Source organism: Phaenicophaeus curvirostris, chromosome 22 (genome assembly GCF_032191515.1).
Source record: "Phaenicophaeus curvirostris isolate KB17595 chromosome 22, BPBGC_Pcur_1.0, whole genome shotgun sequence".
Taxonomy (NCBI): Eukaryota; Metazoa; Chordata; class Aves; order Cuculiformes; family Cuculidae; genus Phaenicophaeus; species Phaenicophaeus curvirostris.
The window spans coordinates 2,038,416-2,058,011 of record NC_091413.1 but is presented as its reverse complement, the minus strand read 5'-3'; the positions used below and the strand labels follow the sequence as shown (position 1 = coordinate 2,058,011).

Genomic DNA, 19,596 nt, shown 5'->3' with positions numbered 1-19,596 from the left:
AATTGCAACCTATAATTGTTAACTGCTTATTTTCTAGCCTCATGGCACATCCATTGTGTACGCTGCATTCCTAGTTGTGCATGGTCTGGGCTTAGGTTTATTTATAGCTCAGGAGCTAGGGGTTGCTACCAGACTTTCTCTGAAGAGAGACTGTCCTAAGAAAGTAAGGAAGGATAAATCCAAACCATGAAAGTGTGTCTGTTTTGTAACAGCACAATTAGGAGAGTCCAAGATATGTTGTTACATATGAAATAACTTCATAAAAATTTAATACAAGTCAGAGAAGTTGCAGAGAGCAAATGCATCTTAATTCTTGGTAACAATGTTAAATTATAATCAGCTTTTGCAAGATAAGTTGTCATTAAGATATAATTGCATTATAATTAAGAGAAAAATCTTTCTTTAAGTTTCCTGTATTTTTTTGTGTTACGAATATAGGCTGCACCATGATGCTTATTTGTTCTGATACTGGAAAAGTTGTCCCTAATTTACTTTTTCTCAAAGGATGAAGAACATGCTCCTGTCTTATCACTCATGTTTTGTAATGAAGTGTCGGTGGTAGCACGTTACCTCCTTTTGGTGCTTCCAGTGATGATGTGGGCAGCGTCACAGCCAAGGACTCCACGGGCACATCAAGTGGAACTCCCCCTTCCACAAACATGGGCTGATCTCTGGCTGCCCCCTTCAGAAGGACCACGTGGGCTGGTCTCTAGGCAGGACAAGAATGCTCCCAATGCAGGTTACAGCGTAGGCACCGATGTCACCCGAACACTGACACAACAGCACCAGTTGCATAGAAATTCTTACATCCTCTGCCTACAGAAGTGTCAAGGGGCCCTGTGCGCATGCAGGAATCCCACACCTACTCCTCGTCGTGGTACTCGGGCACTTCTGTCTCAAAGCACCTTTCATTCATGGGAAATGTGCCTTGGGAGGGGACTGTAAACTAGTCGTACCAAAGCCACTACAAGAGGCAAAACTTATCTGCCACCAAACACAGCTGAGCTTTGTGACCTAGGACTGGTCTCCGTTCACCTTAAGCTTATTCAAATTTGCATTCTTAGCCACAATTCCAAAACCAATCTGGAGATACGGAACTTACAGGGGGAGCAGCAGTCCCCATCTGCTCACTGCCAGTTTCTGCTCTCTGCAGTGCCCGCTGACGGTCATTAGCGGGCACTCTTCATTAACTTTTGGTCAGTCTCTTTTGGAATGGGTGCAAAGCCCCCTGCTGTGCTGCCAGCCTGTACATCCTGCCTTGGGCTCCACCTGAGCCCAACTGCTGCTCTGCAGATGGGACCCTCCTTCCTCACGCTGCGCTGCAGCAGCTCCCCGGCACCCAGGGCACCCGCAAAGCCGGTAAACGCTACCGGCAGAAAGCAGTTGGAGCCGAGCTCAGCAGCAACCGAGCTCCCATCACCTCCCATCTGCAAAGGGTGGACAGCGGGGCGGGAGACAGGACTGAATCCAAAGTCACTATTGTTATGAATTAATAACTGAATATTTTAAACATGAGAAAAAGTCCGTGGGCCCCAAACCTGCCACCTCCTACCTACATCTGTCAAGCTACTAAAGGTAACATTTCTGCCTACAAATGCTGTCCACCAGATGTAATTATTTGAGACTCCTACCAAGACCCATTCTGATAAAAATCACTGTAGGTCATATAGACCTTCATTTCATAATCCAGGTATCGATCGTCTCACCTTGCCGAAGAGCACAACCTTGAGGCGGTCAGAATAGTACAGACTTTCATGGTCAGGACTGAAAGTAACAACAAAATCCTGACTCTTCCCAGCAAGAATTTCTCCTTCTGTTGGAAAGACACTGAACACGCTTAAGCCATTATAGTTCTGTGTCCCTGGCAAATAAAAATGAGAATATGAATAAGAAGGGAGGACAGCTCCATTTTACTGCTTCGTATATTTTAAACCCATGTAATTTTTGTTGGAAGAGCAAATAAATAAACACGATAAATGGTCTTGCAGCAAAACAGGGTGTTGGAAATACCCAGTAAATCCATCTATCAGTTCCATGCTTTCACCTCTAGAGGAACTGAAGGAACATCAACAAACTCTTCCTACATTCTAGTGTGTTTTTACAGAGATGGACATCCCTGAATACAGCCTTTAATATGCCACTCCTGCGTGGGTTTATTTAGATTACACACTAGTATCTCCTCCCTTGTGGATATTTGCTCAGGCTGTGTAAATTTACAGCCGTCCATACTAAGAGAATTAGTACAGCTCTACCAGGGACACAACTATTTAATTTCAGTGATGTGATGCCTCAGATTTTGACAGCTGAGAAGATTGAACAGCACAAAGTGCTGCTGCTTTATATGTCATCGGCCTCTAAAAAAAAGAAAGAGAAAAAGAAAAAACAAATTTACCAACAAATTCTGTTCTTTGCAAAGGTGAGATAAGGAAGGACGGCAGTCTCTGCTGATCCCTGTCCCTTGTTGGTGAGAGTGAATCTAGTTGTATGGAGTATCGCAGGGTCAGCGTCGAAGTGTTTTGTATCTGAGGACATTAATTTACATAAAAGCATATTCATTAAGAAAAATGATTCTCAGGCTGTAGGACCCACAGTTCATGAACTGGCTGAGTGTATTTCACTACATTACTGCACTGTTACCCCAAAGCCACCGAAAACATGCGTCTTTGTGGGACCAGTTCTGTTTTTCACCCATGCACCTCTGTTACTGCTTTGTGTGGACACAGCAGCCTTGATTGAGAGAGCAGTAAAGGACAGAATAAAGAGTCTATTTCTAACACTATTAAAAGCAAAGTCATTTCTGACCTCACACCCTTCTGCATACTGGCTAGATTGACACACAAGATCACTCAGGCCATTTCTTTTTCATTTATAGAAGGTACTTGATCTCTATGTTTTCCTGTAGGCTGCAGGCAGGACAGAAGCAGCTGATGAGATCCTCCCCCAACAGCTTTGTTACCTTTGGCCTGAAACTGTCTCTGCATCAAACCCCTGTGCCAGACAGGCCTTTATAGCTATGTTCTGCCTGCAGTCTGCCACTCAGCCTTACGTTCTGCCAGACTAGAAACTACAGAACTGTTCGCTCTCCTTACAAAAACTGCCGATATGCTTTTTGGTTCAGCACAGAGGGATTCACCTGGAATGTGGAAGTTGCCTTCTCTCTGGCTACGACGTATCCCATATCAAGTACCTCTCCCACGGAGCACACAGTCGATGGCATCACCCCACAGCCACTGATACTTAGGGTCAGATTGGTTCTTGCTGTCCGGATGTCCAGTGTTTCATAAAACTGATGAGCAGATGCTGTGTTGGCCCATGTGCTGAAGGAAACCCCCCCACCTCTCCAACTGATCCCCTCCCACAAACACGCCACAACCATGGAAGTTCTGGGGTCAGTGCACAGACAAAGATCCAGGGAGGGGCACAGGCAACAAAGGTTTCCTTATTATTATACAGACTCATCCCAATACTTAGTATGTGTACTTTAAAACAGGCCCATTACATTTCTCTCCTTCCCCCGCCCCCCATTACTGTTATACCTCTTACTCACCTGTTTGTCCTCATCTGGACAAAAAGAGATGATGAGGGCTCTATTTTCACCTGGCTCAAGCATTCCAACTGGTCTGACCAACAGGAAGGGACCATTGGGATTCAGAACTGAGAATCCTAGCTAGCACAGTGCAACTCAAGGAAAAAAGTTTATAAAGAAAGATTGGAGAAAAAAAGATAACAACAGATTCTAAGTATTGTTCAGACTAAAGAAGGCATAAACCAGCCAGCTATAAACTTTTCAGAGATCAGTAACTAACAAAGGAAAGAAGTGATCTATTTCCTCCCTCCCTCAAATTCAAATATCTGCCAAAACCTTTACCAGTTCATAACATCTCCGTGTAATTCCATTTTCAGATTTTTGCCTGGAATGGGTCATTAACACCCCAAGATCTGGGACGTGCCTTCTCCTATATCATCCCACACAGCTTAACCCAGACAAGCCAGTGTCATAGTCTCTCCTGACAAGGCATTCTGAAATTCAGAGCAGCACTGTGCAAAAACTGAGCTGTTGGTTCTGTTTCACACGTACGTCACACTGCACTGAAATGAGCTTTGTCATCAGTACCTTATGTGCTTTACAAAGCATTTAAATGCTTCTCAAGTCTAGCTCTAAGCAGAATTATTTCCAATTAAGAGGGTGGACTGGCATTTCAGCAGGTCACCTGGGCTCATCCAATACGTTCTTCACATCACTCCTGCCTCACTCTGAAGTGTATCAAGTCTGAAGTCTGCTACCTCCTCCTCATTCTAGTGTCAAACAGTTCCTACAGGTAAAGACTCATGTCAAACAGAAGCTGAATGGCAGATTAGCTTACACGTTCCAAACAAGGATACTTCCAGCTTCTCTGGGGAGATGTTTTGCACTGTAATTCGCTTCATCATTCTGTGGCCTGACAGGAACAAAAACATTTCAAAAAGTGATGATGCTCCCTCCTGCACTGCCATTCCTCCTTTTCACTCCTGCTTCTACCTGGGCCAAACACCCATCCCATTTGTAAGGTGAATACAGCACTCAAAGCTCATAAAAATGCTCTCAAATTTGCACTGTCATTTGTAGAGCTCCAATTCCATGTTTTGAGATCAAGTCTGCTTTTTACATGCCTCAGCTGGCCAGATAGGCTCCTCAATTCCTGCCCAAGTACCTACTACGGGGCTAATTTCTATAGTGACTTTTGAAAATCAACTGAGTGATGTTCAGGAAAATGCAAAACTATGCTGAGAGAAAACTTAATATCTGAAAAATTTCAAAACTTGAACTCTAATTTCATACCTATGGCAACATCACCAAAATGCACAGTATCCTTTCCATTATCTGAAGTGACGACAACAGCTGGTGCCACAGCCGGACAGTGCAGCTCCAAATACAAGGTGTTGCAAGGGCTAGAGAGACAATAAAAAGATATTTGCTCTTGGATCAAACAGAAATAAAAACTATTGTCAGAAATCTGTCCTATTCTGTTCATATTACAGGGTATCATTACATTGGCATTACAAAACCATACACCATTTTTGGTGGCTGACTTCTTTGTGTATGCCTAGGCAGAAACGTGAACTACATCTGGCTTCAATTTTTCATATGGATATTCCTTAGTCTGCTTTGATATTCATGTGTTTGATTCTTCACCAACTAGTGGGGCTGTAAGCACAAGTTTCTACCACAGACCGATGAAGTAATTAAAATCAGAAAACAGATTTCCTCCCCAAATGAATAAATTAACATGCCCACTATTTCCACTTTGAATTTCTGAGCTATTGTGAACTGCAAATACCTGCAGCTTAGGTTTTCAGAACCCTTCTTTTCATCAATATGGCCACTTGCAACAAAGCACGGTATGACGTATTTTTCAAACCTCCCACTGAAATTCCTCATCAGGAAAGCCTGGGCTGCCATGTAAGCATCGGAACTAGAAAATTCAGAAATGAGAATCATCTTAGTGGCAGAGTGACGGAAAAAAAAAATCTACTAAACTATTTGTGTTTACTGTTTCTTAGTCATGTATTCAAAATCAAACACAACAGTGAAACCAAGTGCCTGTCTTGATGTACAGGAAGGGACCCACCCTATCAGCGGTTTGCTCTTCTTGCCAGAAGACTAAAAATCATAATCCCAGCTAACAGATGTCATACTGAAGATTACACAATCTTCAATACCACTTCCTTATGTTAAATATATCCAGGTATTCTGGGGTCTTCCAGTACTTCCGTATAATTTCAGTGACAGGTAAACACACGTGACCCCATTTCTGTCACGTGCCCCAGCGATGCTTCAAAATGGGACTTTTCAAATATAAATTTTAGTTTCTGACCTATACTTAAAGTATTTAAAAATGGGAAATAATGGATTGCAATGAATGTGGGATTTTAGTCAAAAATAGCTAACATCCAGTACAGCCAACTGCCTGGTATTTAAGCATGTTATTTATTTCCAAACACTTCTAAATCCTTCAGTCTAGGCAGAAGCATGGTTCTAAGAAGTTGAATTATATGCTAAACAAGGGACCTCAAGTGCCAGATTTTGAGCCTAAGCATCCAAATCTCTAGATAGCAGCACACTATCAATTCTCACTACTGAGGTACGCACCCTGTAAAATGACTACTGAAACCACGCATTTTACAGCATCATAACATTTCCAGGACTGAAGATGTCCATGACGAATATGAAGGACAATGTAAATTCTTAACGAAACCCCAAATTAACCCAGCTCCATGGACATGGCCCATCACACTGTTCCCACCTGCGCTGAATATATTCAGCTCTATTAAAGCTGTTCAGAAAAGGTCTATCAGTAGCAGTTTGTTTTGGTAACCAAATTCAGCTCTCTGGTTGCCCTTTAAACTACTACCCTTTGGTTCAGCCAAATTTACCCACAGAGCCACAGCTCATGCTTTCTGATACATTCTTTGAAGTCTTCAATCCCTCTGATGCATAAAGGGATTCTTTGCCTTACATGAGAGGGTACAGCTGTGTGGCTTAAAAGCAGCACTAATTTTGGAAACAGCCTTTGCAACACAGCCAACGCTATTTCTTCCCTACAGTTTGCTTTCTTGTCTACCTATAGGCTTTAGTAGATTTATTAAACTGCTTTTAAAGAGAACGTCGTCTATGTGGTACCAGATGCTTTTGCTGACTTACTCAGGGTTTAACTCTTCAGCTGTCGGTTGTTCAGAGCCAGACAGAGCCGTCAGGTGTTTACTGCCTCCATCCCTCACAAGCTGTTGGGAAGTCTGCTGCCTGGAGATGCTTAATTTTTTTCCCTTTCTCTTGTCATCTTTCCTCCTTTCCTGCAAACACACGGAGCCATTACAAATTGTGTGTGATCACTGGTAATCTGGTCAAGACATCAGTTTGCAAACAGAGTCTCTGGCCTGAGGATACAGAACCACAGGTAACAGAGCACGTGGAACCAGGTAACAGCAGGAGGGTTCTGGTACCAAGTCACAGATACAGGAGTCATTACATCCACTTCTAGCAATATATAATTATGTTGAAAAGGACATATTTTACCCCATCTTAAAAAAAAGAGTTCCCCTATCGGAGCAGATGAGAAAATGACTATATCTCTCATGGGATGCTTTTGAAATTGCTACCATGAAATTAAATGATTGCTCAGGGAACAGACAACACACGAAGTGCAACAGTCACACTCCTGTCCTTTACAAGCAGGTCTTGCATGGATCATTGGGCTTCATTAACATGCAAATAATCTTATGTAAAAATACCATTCAAGGAAACAAATATCTGGAAGTAACAGACCAACAGCACGTGCTAGTTCTTAGCATTCCTTACTTGTATTTCTGCCCCTGCTGCAGCTGCTCTGCCAAGCCTCCGAACTGCCTCTTCTCTGATTAGCTGATCTGACAATGTTGGTCTGAAGGACACTCGAATCAAGCTTTTCTGGGAGTGCGAGAGCATATACAACAAGGATAGGCAAAATTCAGCCCTCAGGCATGGGTTATACCTAAAAAGCTCAATAGCAGCATATGCACGACAGCAAAAAATTAACAAAGAAAATATGATTATTTTTTTTCCAAGTAAGATGACCTGAAGGATAAAGTCACTTGTGACTTTTTTTAAGTCCACTATGGCACAGTGCATTGGTCTTACACGACTAATATTTTTGATATTCAAACATTCTTTGAATAAATCATAATGTCAACACTGGGAAAAAAACATTTAGGGTGAAAACTCCCATAAAGCACTAGTCAGATTTGATGGTTAACCCCTCATGTCTGATTTAAAACATTATTTCAGGCAGTAAAAAATATTCCAGCTATTCCAATGATAATTTATGTTTTGAGCTTCATCTGCAAGTGACAGCATTTGTGGGAATGTAAACAATCAAAAGATTTGGCAGAACACTTGACGCTTAAGGTGAATTTACCTTCCCAGGCCACACAGTTCCAACGGAAGGTGTAATTGTCACTGGACAACCTTCTGGCACACAGAATTCAAATGAAGTGGGTCCAACAGCAGCAGGGTCCCCACTGCCAATTCTAGGGACAGCGTGAGTGAAGCGGTTGACGCTCACGTGGGAATTCATCACGTACAGAGTTGCTGTAGACACACCGTTTAGAGCTGTTGCAGCAAACTGAACTAAGGAATGAGACAATTCAAGAGGTGGGTGGACTCCAACTGCTTTGCATGACAGCTTGAATTGTCTAAAAATAAACACATGATAAATTGTCTCAGCATAAAATAGTCTCTTAATCAGCCTGGAAAATAGGGAACTAATCCTGTAGTCCCTATTTAAGCAGAATTTCAAGCTTGCAATGGGAATTTTGCCTAAAGATGAACAATAATACACTCTATTTTTAATGCACAATTGGCTAGAGTCCCTACTTGAATTCTTCCTCTCTGAACTTCTGGAAATGCATTCAGTCAAATCAACACTTATGCCATCATTATTTTAGTAGCATTAGCTTAATGTATGAAGCTTTTCTACTAAAGAAGATCCTTCAGTACTTCTGCTGAAATGTGAGCAGAACATTGCAGGTTAAGATGACCTGGGGCAAACGTGCAGCATGGGTATGTGACAAGGATAAGTTTCAGGTGGGATCAGAAAAGTCACCTCAGTAAAGACAGACCTGTAAGTGAAGGATGAAACTAAAAGGCGTTGAGCTACTCCTGTCAACTGGAGAATTCCTACCTGCCTCACAAAGTAGGCAGGGATTTAACCAGCTTAACAGTGGAAATCCAGTGTGATTAAGACTTCTAGATTACCTACTGCTCAATCAGTTTCTTAACATACCTATTAATCTCTGACTTGCAGGTTAGTTCAAAGCTGTACTCTTTTGCCTTGTTAGCTTTAAAGATTATGTCCAATGTCAGGCTCTCAAGGGGAAGAAGAATTCCAAGTCCATCATTGGGTTGAATTTCAACAAACTCAAAAATGACAGGACAAGAAATTATTGTTATTAAAATAAGAAATTATTAGTTATTAAATCATTAAATAAATTAAAATAAGAAATTACAGGGAAGATAAGACAATTTTGTTACTAAAAGTAAAATGTCAGGAAAAGTGAAGCCTTCTAGAGAGAAGCTTTCATGTAAGTTAGGACTAGTGTCTGAATGATAGGCATTTTTCAAATCTCAAAGTAACTTGAAAGGCATTAACATCCATTAATCCAGACTTCAGTAGAATCTTTTCCCTAGCTTCTTCCATCTATGGTAATCACCTTTCTCTAATGATACTTGTTTACTTTACATAGACAACTGAATGGGATATGATAAATATCTCAACAGTTCCTCTTGTATCGCTGATTCCCGCACGGCGTGCAGATACCATAGTGACAAGTACCAGTTTAATATCTACAAATGTAAATTGGTTTGTGTTTATGAGCTGATGATGATTCAAGAATGTCTCTCCATCACATTTAAGCTAATCATGAAACACATGCTGTAAAGTGAAACTTCAATGAAGCTGAAGATTCCAATATCTTTCAGCTAAGGTATTGTACAGGTATCGTACCACACTAACTTTATCGTATTAGTGTTATATAGGTGAGAAGAGTAAACCCCCCTTGATGATGTTTGTACTGCTTGGAAAGTGCTTAGGTTATAATAAGATGAAATTCACCCAAACCAGCACCAGAACTAATCCGCGTGTTTCCACAGTGCTGCAGGCAGACTTATTTCCATGGGTTTGCAAGAAACAGTCATGACTTATTTACATTCACACTGAAACATGTTTTCATCACAATTAATTATCTTCTGCTAGAAGGAATGCATGCGGGATAACTACATACCTCTGGAAGTCCCACGAATCCAAACTCTTGGGGCAAAATGGATTTGTTTGTTAGTGTGAAATTTGCCTGCACAGCTTCATAGATTGTGCAGTATCCAAAATCGATTTGTGCTGGACTGATTTCCAAATCAGAAGTGGTAACAATTGCATGGACTGTAAAATTAACTTTTTTAGCCTGAAACAAATGTGAGAGCACAGAATAAAAACCTCCATCCGTAGCATTGTAAGGACAGGATTTAAGTGAAATGTCATCCAAAAAGATAACTGCAAAGAAGTTATCCTGCTCTGTTCCTTGACAGTTACATATGTAAATGTAACATATCTGTCTTGAACTTCAGCCTCGTTGTTCTCCAAAAATAAGCACTAGGAAATGTCTTTTGATAAAAAAAAAATAAAAAATAACGTCTGTATCTCAGATTCTGTGTGGTAGAACAGAATCCCACCCGCACCTCCAGGAAACGTGAACTCTAGTATGCTACATCTACAGCACACGTGAGAATAAAAAGCTTGTGCTGCAGGGTCTGATAACTCTCTGGTACTAAATAAACTACAAGGAAAGTGGTGAGCACTAATGAGAAAGGGTTTAACTTTCTGTGTTGTAAACATGCTGACAGGAAGATACTATCACATCTGCATTATCACTTGAAGAGCTCTTTACTGTTGTTGTAAGGCTCCCACCAGTAAAGAACTAATCTAGGGTTGGGTATCATTAAGAGAACATTCACTAAAATAATTTACATCTATTGTCAGGGTGATAACCAGCACAATAAAAATCAACAACCTTATCCACAATCAGTATTGTCACTGGGACTTCCAGAACTCTCATCTCTTTGTGAAAATAGCTCCCCGCATCTTCAGGAAGAGAGGGCCTAAAAATCAAACAGTACATTAAGTCGCATAAATATATTTCTACTATTTTCTAGCTAAGGGTAATAATAAGCTTTTGATGGATGTATTTCTGAATTAAAAAAAAAAAAAACACGTCTCACCTGTTTCCTAAGGTCTAGAAGTTTTATTCTCTACACTTTTTAACCTTAACACAATATTTGTGCTCAAACAGGATTCACATCTGTCATTGGTTAAGCATCAACTCCAAGGCTTCACTGAAGTCAAGTCTGACTTAAAACCTTTTATGACAGATATTAGGGAAAATGGTGGGAGAAATGCCAATGAAAAATTGGTGGCCTATCAAATTCCACCTCTGACCACGAAAAAGAAGATGCAGTTAGATCAGAAACATGATGGACTCATCACAGCCTTCCTAGAGAAGAGCACAGCTCCGATAACCTGCTCTGAGCAGGCATGCACAGGCTGCAAGGGTATCCAGCAATGACATTGGAATCCTTGATCTTGTGAGTTAACATTGGATTTTTTTAATTTTTATTTTTTAAAGACAGGATTGTGGACACAGAGTTTAAGGGAGTTATTCACACAGGTCTGCATCCATTTATCCTTTATTTAAAATGCCATCCAGTCACTTAATATTCTGAAAAACTTAAAGCTTTCTTTATACCCACGACATAAACCCGCATCATTGCTGTAGCCACAGCATGTAACCAACCCAACCGAGACAATCATTTCCTTTTGACATGCACGTTAATTAGCAGCCAGTCTGAGGCAGAACCAACTCTATCACAATGCACAGAGACAAAAATGAAGTGAAACACGCTCGGAAAGCGGCAGTGTCTGATTGTGTACAAGATCAGTGATTTGTAAGAAATATGCAGGTTTTCTGTAGCTGAAGCACCTGGCTATCACAAGCTCAATTTCAGAGCTTCACGCCAAGACAATACAAGAGGCCCAGCATTTTTAGCTCTGTAGGGCTATTTATAGTGTCTTACAACATCAGAGTGAATGGCTTCCTGCTCCAAGGTCTCCACAGTGATAACATTCCTACTACTACTACTGGAATGGCACGCAGCTTTTTAATGTATTGTTACAGAATAGTTTGTGAATAAATAGCACCCACTCAGTCACCATGGTGATCTGAAACCTGGCTGGCTGTTATTTTGCAAGGCTGAAATGTGACTTTAGAAGGTGATCTTCAAAGGTATCGCTAACTTGTTTAAAGATTTGAACTAGAGTTAAATATGAGGTAGGAATAAAGTATCTGCTTTCGCTTTGTCACAGGACACTGGAATAGAAGGAGAAATTAATGTATTGCAAAATAATCCAGAAGGAAGAAGAATAATTGTAACTGTACAGACACAGTGATGGACTCTAAATTAGCTGTTACGCCTTGGAGAAAAGATACTGAGATCCTTCAGATAGTTTTCAGAAAATGGCATCTTCATGCTTAAAAGCAATTAAAGAGAAGTATAAAACCAAATCCGATTTAGACCATCAGCACCTGCAGGACTAGTTTCAAACACAGAAAACAAAAAAAGATGTGGTATTTGGGAATTCTGGGTGTTGGCAGGTTAAAAAGCTTGCCTTCAAATACACTGAAAATGACTGCTTCAAACACACAGAAAGTTATGGGTATTGTAACATCTGACCAAGCCTTTCAGTGTGCACAGGCTGCTCGGGAGAGCTTCCCAAGCCCTCAGTCACTCCTCTCTTCACTCAGGATTTCTGAACAAGTGCTTCCTTTTACTTTTGTGTTACCTCTAATGTAGCTGGTTTATCTTCTGAGAAATCCACAGTTACACTGCTAAGTCGCTGAGGATGCACGTACGGAAATGTGTCACTAGCTCAGTGCTTCACATCAGCTTGTAGTGAGCTCATTTTCCCCTGTCACACATGCACTCCCCAAGTGCTGTCTTTTAAAACCAATCTGTATACTGAAACAGCCAGATACTTGCATGTCAGAAATGCCTTAATCTCATCAAATCTCCTTTCTGAAGCTTCCCTGTTTTTCAAAGGAAGATTAATGTCCTAAATCCAAGCTATGTTTCTATCCACTCTGAGCGTAACAGCACTTTACAGCATCAGAAGTTGAGGAACTGAAAAATGCCATAATAATGGTCACTGCTGTTGTAATCTGATAGGATTTGAGATGTTGAAAACTAGTGAAAATTTCAAAATCGGTGATTAGAGTCTCAGTTTAGAGCCCAGAGACGCTGAGCACACCCATGAAAACCCCCATACACTTACATCAGAGGGACCACATCACCAGGGTGAAAAAAGCAGCAGGTTTGCAGCAGCAACCACAGCAGAACTGCTGAAGTGTTGGGCTGAACACCAGAATTAAGACCTATAAAATTGAACTTATATTTGAAAAGAAATGTCCTGCTACATTACTTAGGATGGCAATGATGAGATAAATAAAATGAACAATGGTCAACAAGAGCCCTTGAATTTAATTTTTTAAGAACTGGAATTCTTTGTTTCCTATTACTGAGTTTCGTTTGTCTATGTAAACATATCACGAAATGGAGAAGAGAAACTTGCTAGGGTAAGGCTTTTAGCTTTAGAAATTCAAGATCAATACATTCATATTTTGGAGAAAGATGTACGTGGGTAGGAGAGAGATGAACAGAAAGCCCAACCATTCTTACTTTAATTAGCAAGCACAGGAGTTCTTGTCCAGAAATTATTTAATCACTGATCCGTGAAGTAGCCACCTGCTCAGACAACCCCTCTCTTGTATAAGAATAGCTTCCCCACAGAAATGGGAGCAGCCTACCAGGCACGCAACTGGTCAGGCTTTCTGTCACCACAGGAAGAGCATTTCCTCACAGGTATGCAATCCAAGTTAATTTCCTTCTTGAACATCTGGCAACTTTTACAGGGGAGAGAGAGGGGAGACTAGGACTGCATTGACACCAGCAGCGTGAAGGCAGGAAAACCTTTGGCCTGCTCCGGTTTTCCACTGACAGCCTCCTACAAATATTGTCTCAATACTGAAAACATTCCTGGTGCTTGATTACCTGGGCAGAAACTTTAACTGCACACTGAAGGATGATTGAGCTTGAACGTAACCTGATTTTGGAAGCAGCTCCATGTGCTTGCTCAATTCTTTGCATACTTCAAACTTCAGACACAGGGTGGTTTTCGCTCTGCAAACAGATCAGACACACTTAGGTGATTTGAGGCTGCCCATACAGCCACCTCAGCAACATCTGCTCTTGGAGTTTCATCCCTCAAATCTTGCACCTTTACTCTACATTATGATGACCACTATTCCTTTGAAAATGATGGGCGTGGAAAACAGCTAAAGGACAATCACATGGTTGTATTGTCTTTTAAGATAAGTATAGAAAACAGATTTGGGAAGTAGTGTAAGTAAATCCAGCTGTATCTCAAGTGATGTACACAGCTGATTGGAACATAATTATGAAACTACAGCATAGTGGTAAGTTAAGTCAGGGGAAAGTCAAAGCCAAATTACTGAGAATTATCAGCTAATTATTTGCTCCCAACATACGCTCTCTAACTGAATCAATAGGAATGACTCACAGAATGATTGAGATGCCTAACTGGTCCTAGCTGCTCACAGAACTCAGATGGAAAAGTGAATTCACTGATCTCTTGTAACTTCTCCTTTAACAGCAGAGATTCCACATGGCTAGAAAGTCATGGTGTGGCTGAGCTGGTACTGGCAGTTCCTCTGCGAAAGCTTGTGATCAGCTTGTCCTATGAATGGCATGCTGGAATGGAAGCTAGGAAACATTTTCCTGTTTACTGAATCCTGGCTGTATTACGATGCAGCACTAGCCACAAAACCTTACCCTGCTCTGGGATTTTATTCCTATGTGCAAAATTGCCAAGCAATTTACAAATATTTCAGCTTGTCATTTGCCTTCTCCTGGACTGGTTACAAGCTGTCAGTCCAGATGGTCTGCTCTAAATCAACAGCTACAGCACGCGGTACTGAGAGCCTGGAATGGTTTTTGACTGTTGACAATCTAGGAGAACCATATACTCCTTCATTAAACCAGTGCAGATTATAACCAGCCAAAGAAATTACTTTTTGAAGTGATTTATACTGGACAGGATCCTGATAAGATGCTATCACCCTTTGTGCTGCCTGATGACCGTATTCCATGTGACCAGAAAATTCCAGACAAGCAGCACTTTTGGCCAGGCTGGGGGACACCTTTACCTCTGGTCTCCTCAGCAAAGGGTCACTGGAGCGTGAGTTCATAGATAGTGTGGCTCTAACTCTAGCTGATACACAGTTCACATGTAAAACAGTTGTAATAAACTGTTATCTTAGTTTGTATGTTGACAGCAGTTTGGATGCTTCTTTTCTAGTCTGATAATTGTCCTTGGCTGCAGAGCCTTGTCTGTGCACAGTTCCAGACCACAGACCTCAGCAAGACTGCCCTTCCCCAAGTTCTTGCTGTTGCAATTGAAATACGGCAATTCCCCTGTCTAACCTAAGAAATTGCTCTTGACTGAGAGTGATCTATAGCTACTTTCAGCAGTTTAAGGTCATTCTGTTTGGGAAGTGGTTTGACATGTGCCACATAACAATGAGGAAACCTCTTCCTGACACACGTCTAGAGAAAAATGTAGCTACTGGAGAAAGAAACTTCCCAGGCACCACATCTAACTGCATGATGGAATCTACCTACTTCTGCAGGATAAGAAATTGAGACATGATATTCCTGCACATAAAATACTTGAAACTTCAGCCCAAATGACTGTATAACAAAGACAATTTTTTCTAACTACGCAGTGATGGGTGATAAAGCAAAGTCTTGCTTTGCCAAGGTGCTAAGGACAGTACACTATGTACCAAGTGCTCTTAATTTAGTGAAACTTGGCAAAGGATCAGCAGGATTTTTCCCTCAGTAAGAAGTTTTGCCCTGAGCGATTTGACAGTTTCTATCTTTGGGGTCCTCTCGAAATCTTGAGTTTTCATTAGGAGAGTTATTCTGCTTCTATACTTATAAGTTTTATCCCCGGGTTATCTAGACCAAGTAAAATCACTTACGTAACAACATGTGCTTGTCATATCTGTAAGCTGAATTTCTGAGATAACAGCTTTACTCATTTCTTTCCAACTGTGAAGAATCTCTACAGTCAGTAATTCTGGTAAGAGGTTTTAGAATGGATGCCTTCTACAGAACCAATCTCTCCCCCACCCTCCCACAAACCCACTCCAATCCTATTTAAATAGAAGCTAAGAAATGCTAGTTGTTAAAATAAGCATTCAACAGTGCACTAGGTAGAGGGAAGGCATCCAGCACCCGAAGACAATTAGGAGAGTCAAAGTTCATGTAACCACTCTCTAACAGCATGAAATCTGAGAGCCAATGAGGTGGAATATTATCTTTATAGTACAGCACAAACAGAACCAGTCTTCAGACATCACTGACTTGACTATGGAAACACTCAGATACTTGTTCCCCTCTAAACTGGTATTTGATCACTATCTACATACTTACAAGGTATCTGTGACTCTAGGCTAGTGCTTAGTGCCTGTATAGGTTAGGAAAAGTTGCATCCTTCCCATTTTAGGGTAAATGCAAAAGGACTGCCATGATTTTCCCAACATCATATCCCAAGTCTGCAAAGGATGGTGACTGACCTCCCCACTAAAGAACAGCTGGATGAGCCTGGCTCCCAGATTATAACTCTCCCACAGATTTTAATGAAAGGTAAAATAGCTGAGAAATAACAAAATACTCTTTTCTAAAATTTCCTGGCTGAATCAGCAATACCCAACATGCACTTGATTTCAGACACATCTTTAGAATCATAGAACCATTTCATTGGGAAAGACCTTTGAGATCATTGAGTCCAACTATGTCTGTCCACCACTAAACCATATCCCCGAGCACCTCCCTCATGTTTCATCATGCAAATTCCACATGATGAAACTCTGTGGGGCTGCTGTTCCCTGTATTAATCCAGATACCCAATAGCTATGTCTGGCCTTGGGAATTTGGGATAGCAGGACACCCAAGTCCAGTTTCCACAGAAATGTGGAAGTCAGAGGACTTGTAATCAAGATGTCCTCCTGAAATGACAAGGGAAAAGCCCATGATGACAAGATGTGTCTGTAACAATGGAAGCTGAAAAAAAACCACCTAGGGACTTCAGACCTGATTATTTGGCTACAGAGGGCAGGTGATAATGAAAGAGCAGCTCACCTGCTGTGAATGACAACACAATCCTGATAAAGTCGGTCATACATACAGATCTTTAAATCAATGTTGGGATTGGCCACCCAAATTGGCACATCGATAGAAACTCCAATGGCACTAAAGCACAGCTGTTAATACATAAACCAAGTGAGTAATTATTTTTGTTAGTCTCAAATACTTACTGATCTAGACAGAGCAAGAATTTCTGCTATAAACTTGAGCTGAGTAAAATATTTCATTATTCATATCACAACAGGTTCTTTAATTAGACAAAGCTATGAAAATAATTTGTAAAATTAAACCTAGGTTTCACGGTATTCTGGGAGAAAAAAGAACTACATTTGGTTTGGATTCTTTGGCAGAGACCATGAAGGAATAGCATGCTGCCCATGATCTTGAAAAGCAGTATTTAAAGTACATCTTGTTTAAGTGCATGGGCCATAATTCAAACTGCAGCCTGTTTAGCCCACAAAGAAATACAGTAATGACTGTAGTGCTGCACTTGCTGCAGTGCCCTGAGGTCTGACATCAGTGACCACAGAGTTCTGGATAAAGGATCCTGAGAGGGAGGGCACCCGCAGAGGCCGACAGTGCACACCTGCCGCTCCTCCGTAGGCTGCTCCATCTGTAGACGTGGGCAGAGCCAAGAGCCGCACTGAGCATCTTGGAAGTTTTTCTTTATTTTTTTGGCAAGCGCCTGTGAACTGTTCCCAGGCAGAATTTGGCTTCCAACATTGTGTGGAATCAAAATATGCTGAAGTGGTAACTGAAGTTGTCATCCCTTCCAGCTTTCACACATCAGTTTCACTACTGCATGCTAAATAATTCCAATTCTGATACAGCAGAAAGAAAATAAACTATGCAGGCTGGGCATAAAGAAGAATACTTCCCTATTTATTTCCAGGACATTAAGCATTTTTCAGGATGATGTCTGATAACATGGGAATATCACGTTTGGCACAGGAACTTAAGAGAATTAACAGATTTAATAACTCTACAGCATCCAAAAGACAAGCAAGGATTTACAAAGCTACCTCCCATCAAAACACATCATACACAGCCACCTGGTACAGCATTGTTACTTCTCATAACATACATAAACTTATCTTCCTCTATGTCCTTCTCCTGTTTCTGATATAGGATTCTGAGTAATTTTAGTTCTTGGGAAAAGCAGAAGTAGGAGGATTTTAAACTCTCTTTCTACAGTGTTTTGAAGCAAGTCTTGCACAAAATCACTCACCGGTTTGCAGTCTGAGTTGTCAAACATGATCACAAACTCTGTCTGCACGTCCCCAGGGATAGCTGGGACAAACATGACCTGAAGTTTGACTGAGCTGAAGGGTTCAATTTCGCCTTCAGTGACCTAAACAAGCAACAACACATTTTTAATGGAAATCTGACTGTATTACTGTAGCTGGCTATAAATTGTACTGAAATAAAGAAACAATATATACTGATACCATGCAAACACTCTGTTACACCTTGTTTGTAACTGGATTGAACACATGGTACATGGGAAAAAGCAGCATCAGTAGCTCCCGAGGAGGATTAGTGGGGAAAAGCTTTTGCACGACACGTGGTTTCACAACTAGGCATGGTCAGAATTTTACCACAAGACTCCTTTTACTGCAAGGTTCTGTATGACAGCGAGATAACGTGGTTCGCTAAAGTGTTTCCATCATCTATTGGTAAGTAAGTAACTAAAACACAGAGAGGCTGTCCTGTGCTACCATTCAAAGATCTACTCTACTGATTCCAGCACTAAGTCCCTCTGCCTTTTGTAAGCACAGGTAGAAGCCATTAATGCTAGTATGAACTAGCATCTGGACTCTCATAACCAGATTTTTTTAATACAGCTCAAATCTGATGTTTCCCAGACATTCTTCCTGCCTCATCTTCTGCATTTTCACCAGACTTTGTAGAACCACAGAACAACTCAGCAGAAAAACAGTGTGACAACAAAAAAAGTTAAATTATAGGAAATGCAAATCTGTACAGAATCTTTTAGCTCAAATAAGTCTTTAGCACAAAAAAAGGGGCAATATGTCATCTGATTTCAATTTAAGAATTAACTGTGATTCAGTGAAGTCCAGTGAGCTTGAAATTGATCCTGTACTTAAGCATTTCCCACAAAAGCCAAAGCAATTCATTGATGTAGGCTTAGACAAGGGAAAATCTTGTCTGTACCTCAGGGTATTCATTACCTTTCCAAGCATAATTTCGACAGGTGTTTCATCATGAGAAATTTCGGCTAAATTATGTTCATTTTCTGTGTCTAGATCTGAGCTGGAACTTAATACATCTTGATCAAGTTGTTCTGGAGAGAGAAAACACCACAAACAAAACCCTACAGAGTGCTGGATGTGCGCATCTATTCACTGAACAAAGCTATCAAACAGAGTAGAAGTACATTGATTTTGGTCAACCCTGCGAATCCAATCATGTACACTAGTGATGTGGAAATATGAGTGCCTAGAAGGAAACTTCTGTTTGGTCATGCAACTCTGCCCTAGTCCAGAAGCCTGCCTGCCCCAGGCACCCGAGCCTTCCACTACAGAAAAATAATACTGACATTTCAGTAGGATAAAGTGTGAGCTGGGCTTTAAGAACAATTTCAGTGGGACAAAGACATGCAGTCAGGAGGACCTGCAAAGCAAGTGGAAGTGCTGCTTCACTATATCTTCAAAACAACTAAAATAATAAGTACCTTTCAATCAAAGTGCCTTAAACTAATGCATCACGTGAGAGACAAAGCTAACTCT

The 19,596-nt window shown here is 41.0% G+C and overlaps 1 protein-coding gene across 3 annotated transcripts in view; it reads right to left on the bottom strand.

Annotated features, from left to right (window-relative positions):
• Positions 1-19,596, bottom strand: part of CFAP74 (cilia and flagella associated protein 74) — a 38,663-nt gene that overhangs the window by 2,305 nt on the left and 16,762 nt on the right. For all 3 annotated transcript variants that reach the window (XM_069874635.1, XM_069874637.1, XM_069874638.1), the window contains 18 exons: positions 19,039-19,151; positions 18,075-18,197; positions 16,841-16,962; positions 13,667-13,795; positions 10,576-10,663; positions 9,796-9,969; positions 8,799-8,932; positions 7,932-8,208; positions 7,337-7,444; positions 6,683-6,831; positions 5,319-5,453; positions 4,820-4,929; positions 4,384-4,439; positions 3,548-3,667; positions 3,134-3,286; positions 2,393-2,522; positions 1,707-1,861; positions 571-709 (listed from right to left, as the gene is read on the bottom strand). In XM_069874635.1, the coding sequence (XP_069730736.1) occupies positions 571-709; positions 1,707-1,861; positions 2,393-2,522; positions 3,134-3,286; positions 3,548-3,667; positions 4,384-4,439; positions 4,820-4,929; positions 5,319-5,453; positions 6,683-6,831; positions 7,337-7,444; positions 7,932-8,208; positions 8,799-8,932; positions 9,796-9,969; positions 10,576-10,663; positions 13,667-13,795; positions 16,841-16,962; positions 18,075-18,197; positions 19,039-19,151 (2,415 nt within the window). The remainder of the gene's footprint in view (positions 1-570; positions 710-1,706; positions 1,862-2,392; positions 2,523-3,133; positions 3,287-3,547; positions 3,668-4,383; positions 4,440-4,819; positions 4,930-5,318; positions 5,454-6,682; positions 6,832-7,336; positions 7,445-7,931; positions 8,209-8,798; positions 8,933-9,795; positions 9,970-10,575; positions 10,664-13,666; positions 13,796-16,840; positions 16,963-18,074; positions 18,198-19,038; positions 19,152-19,596) is intronic.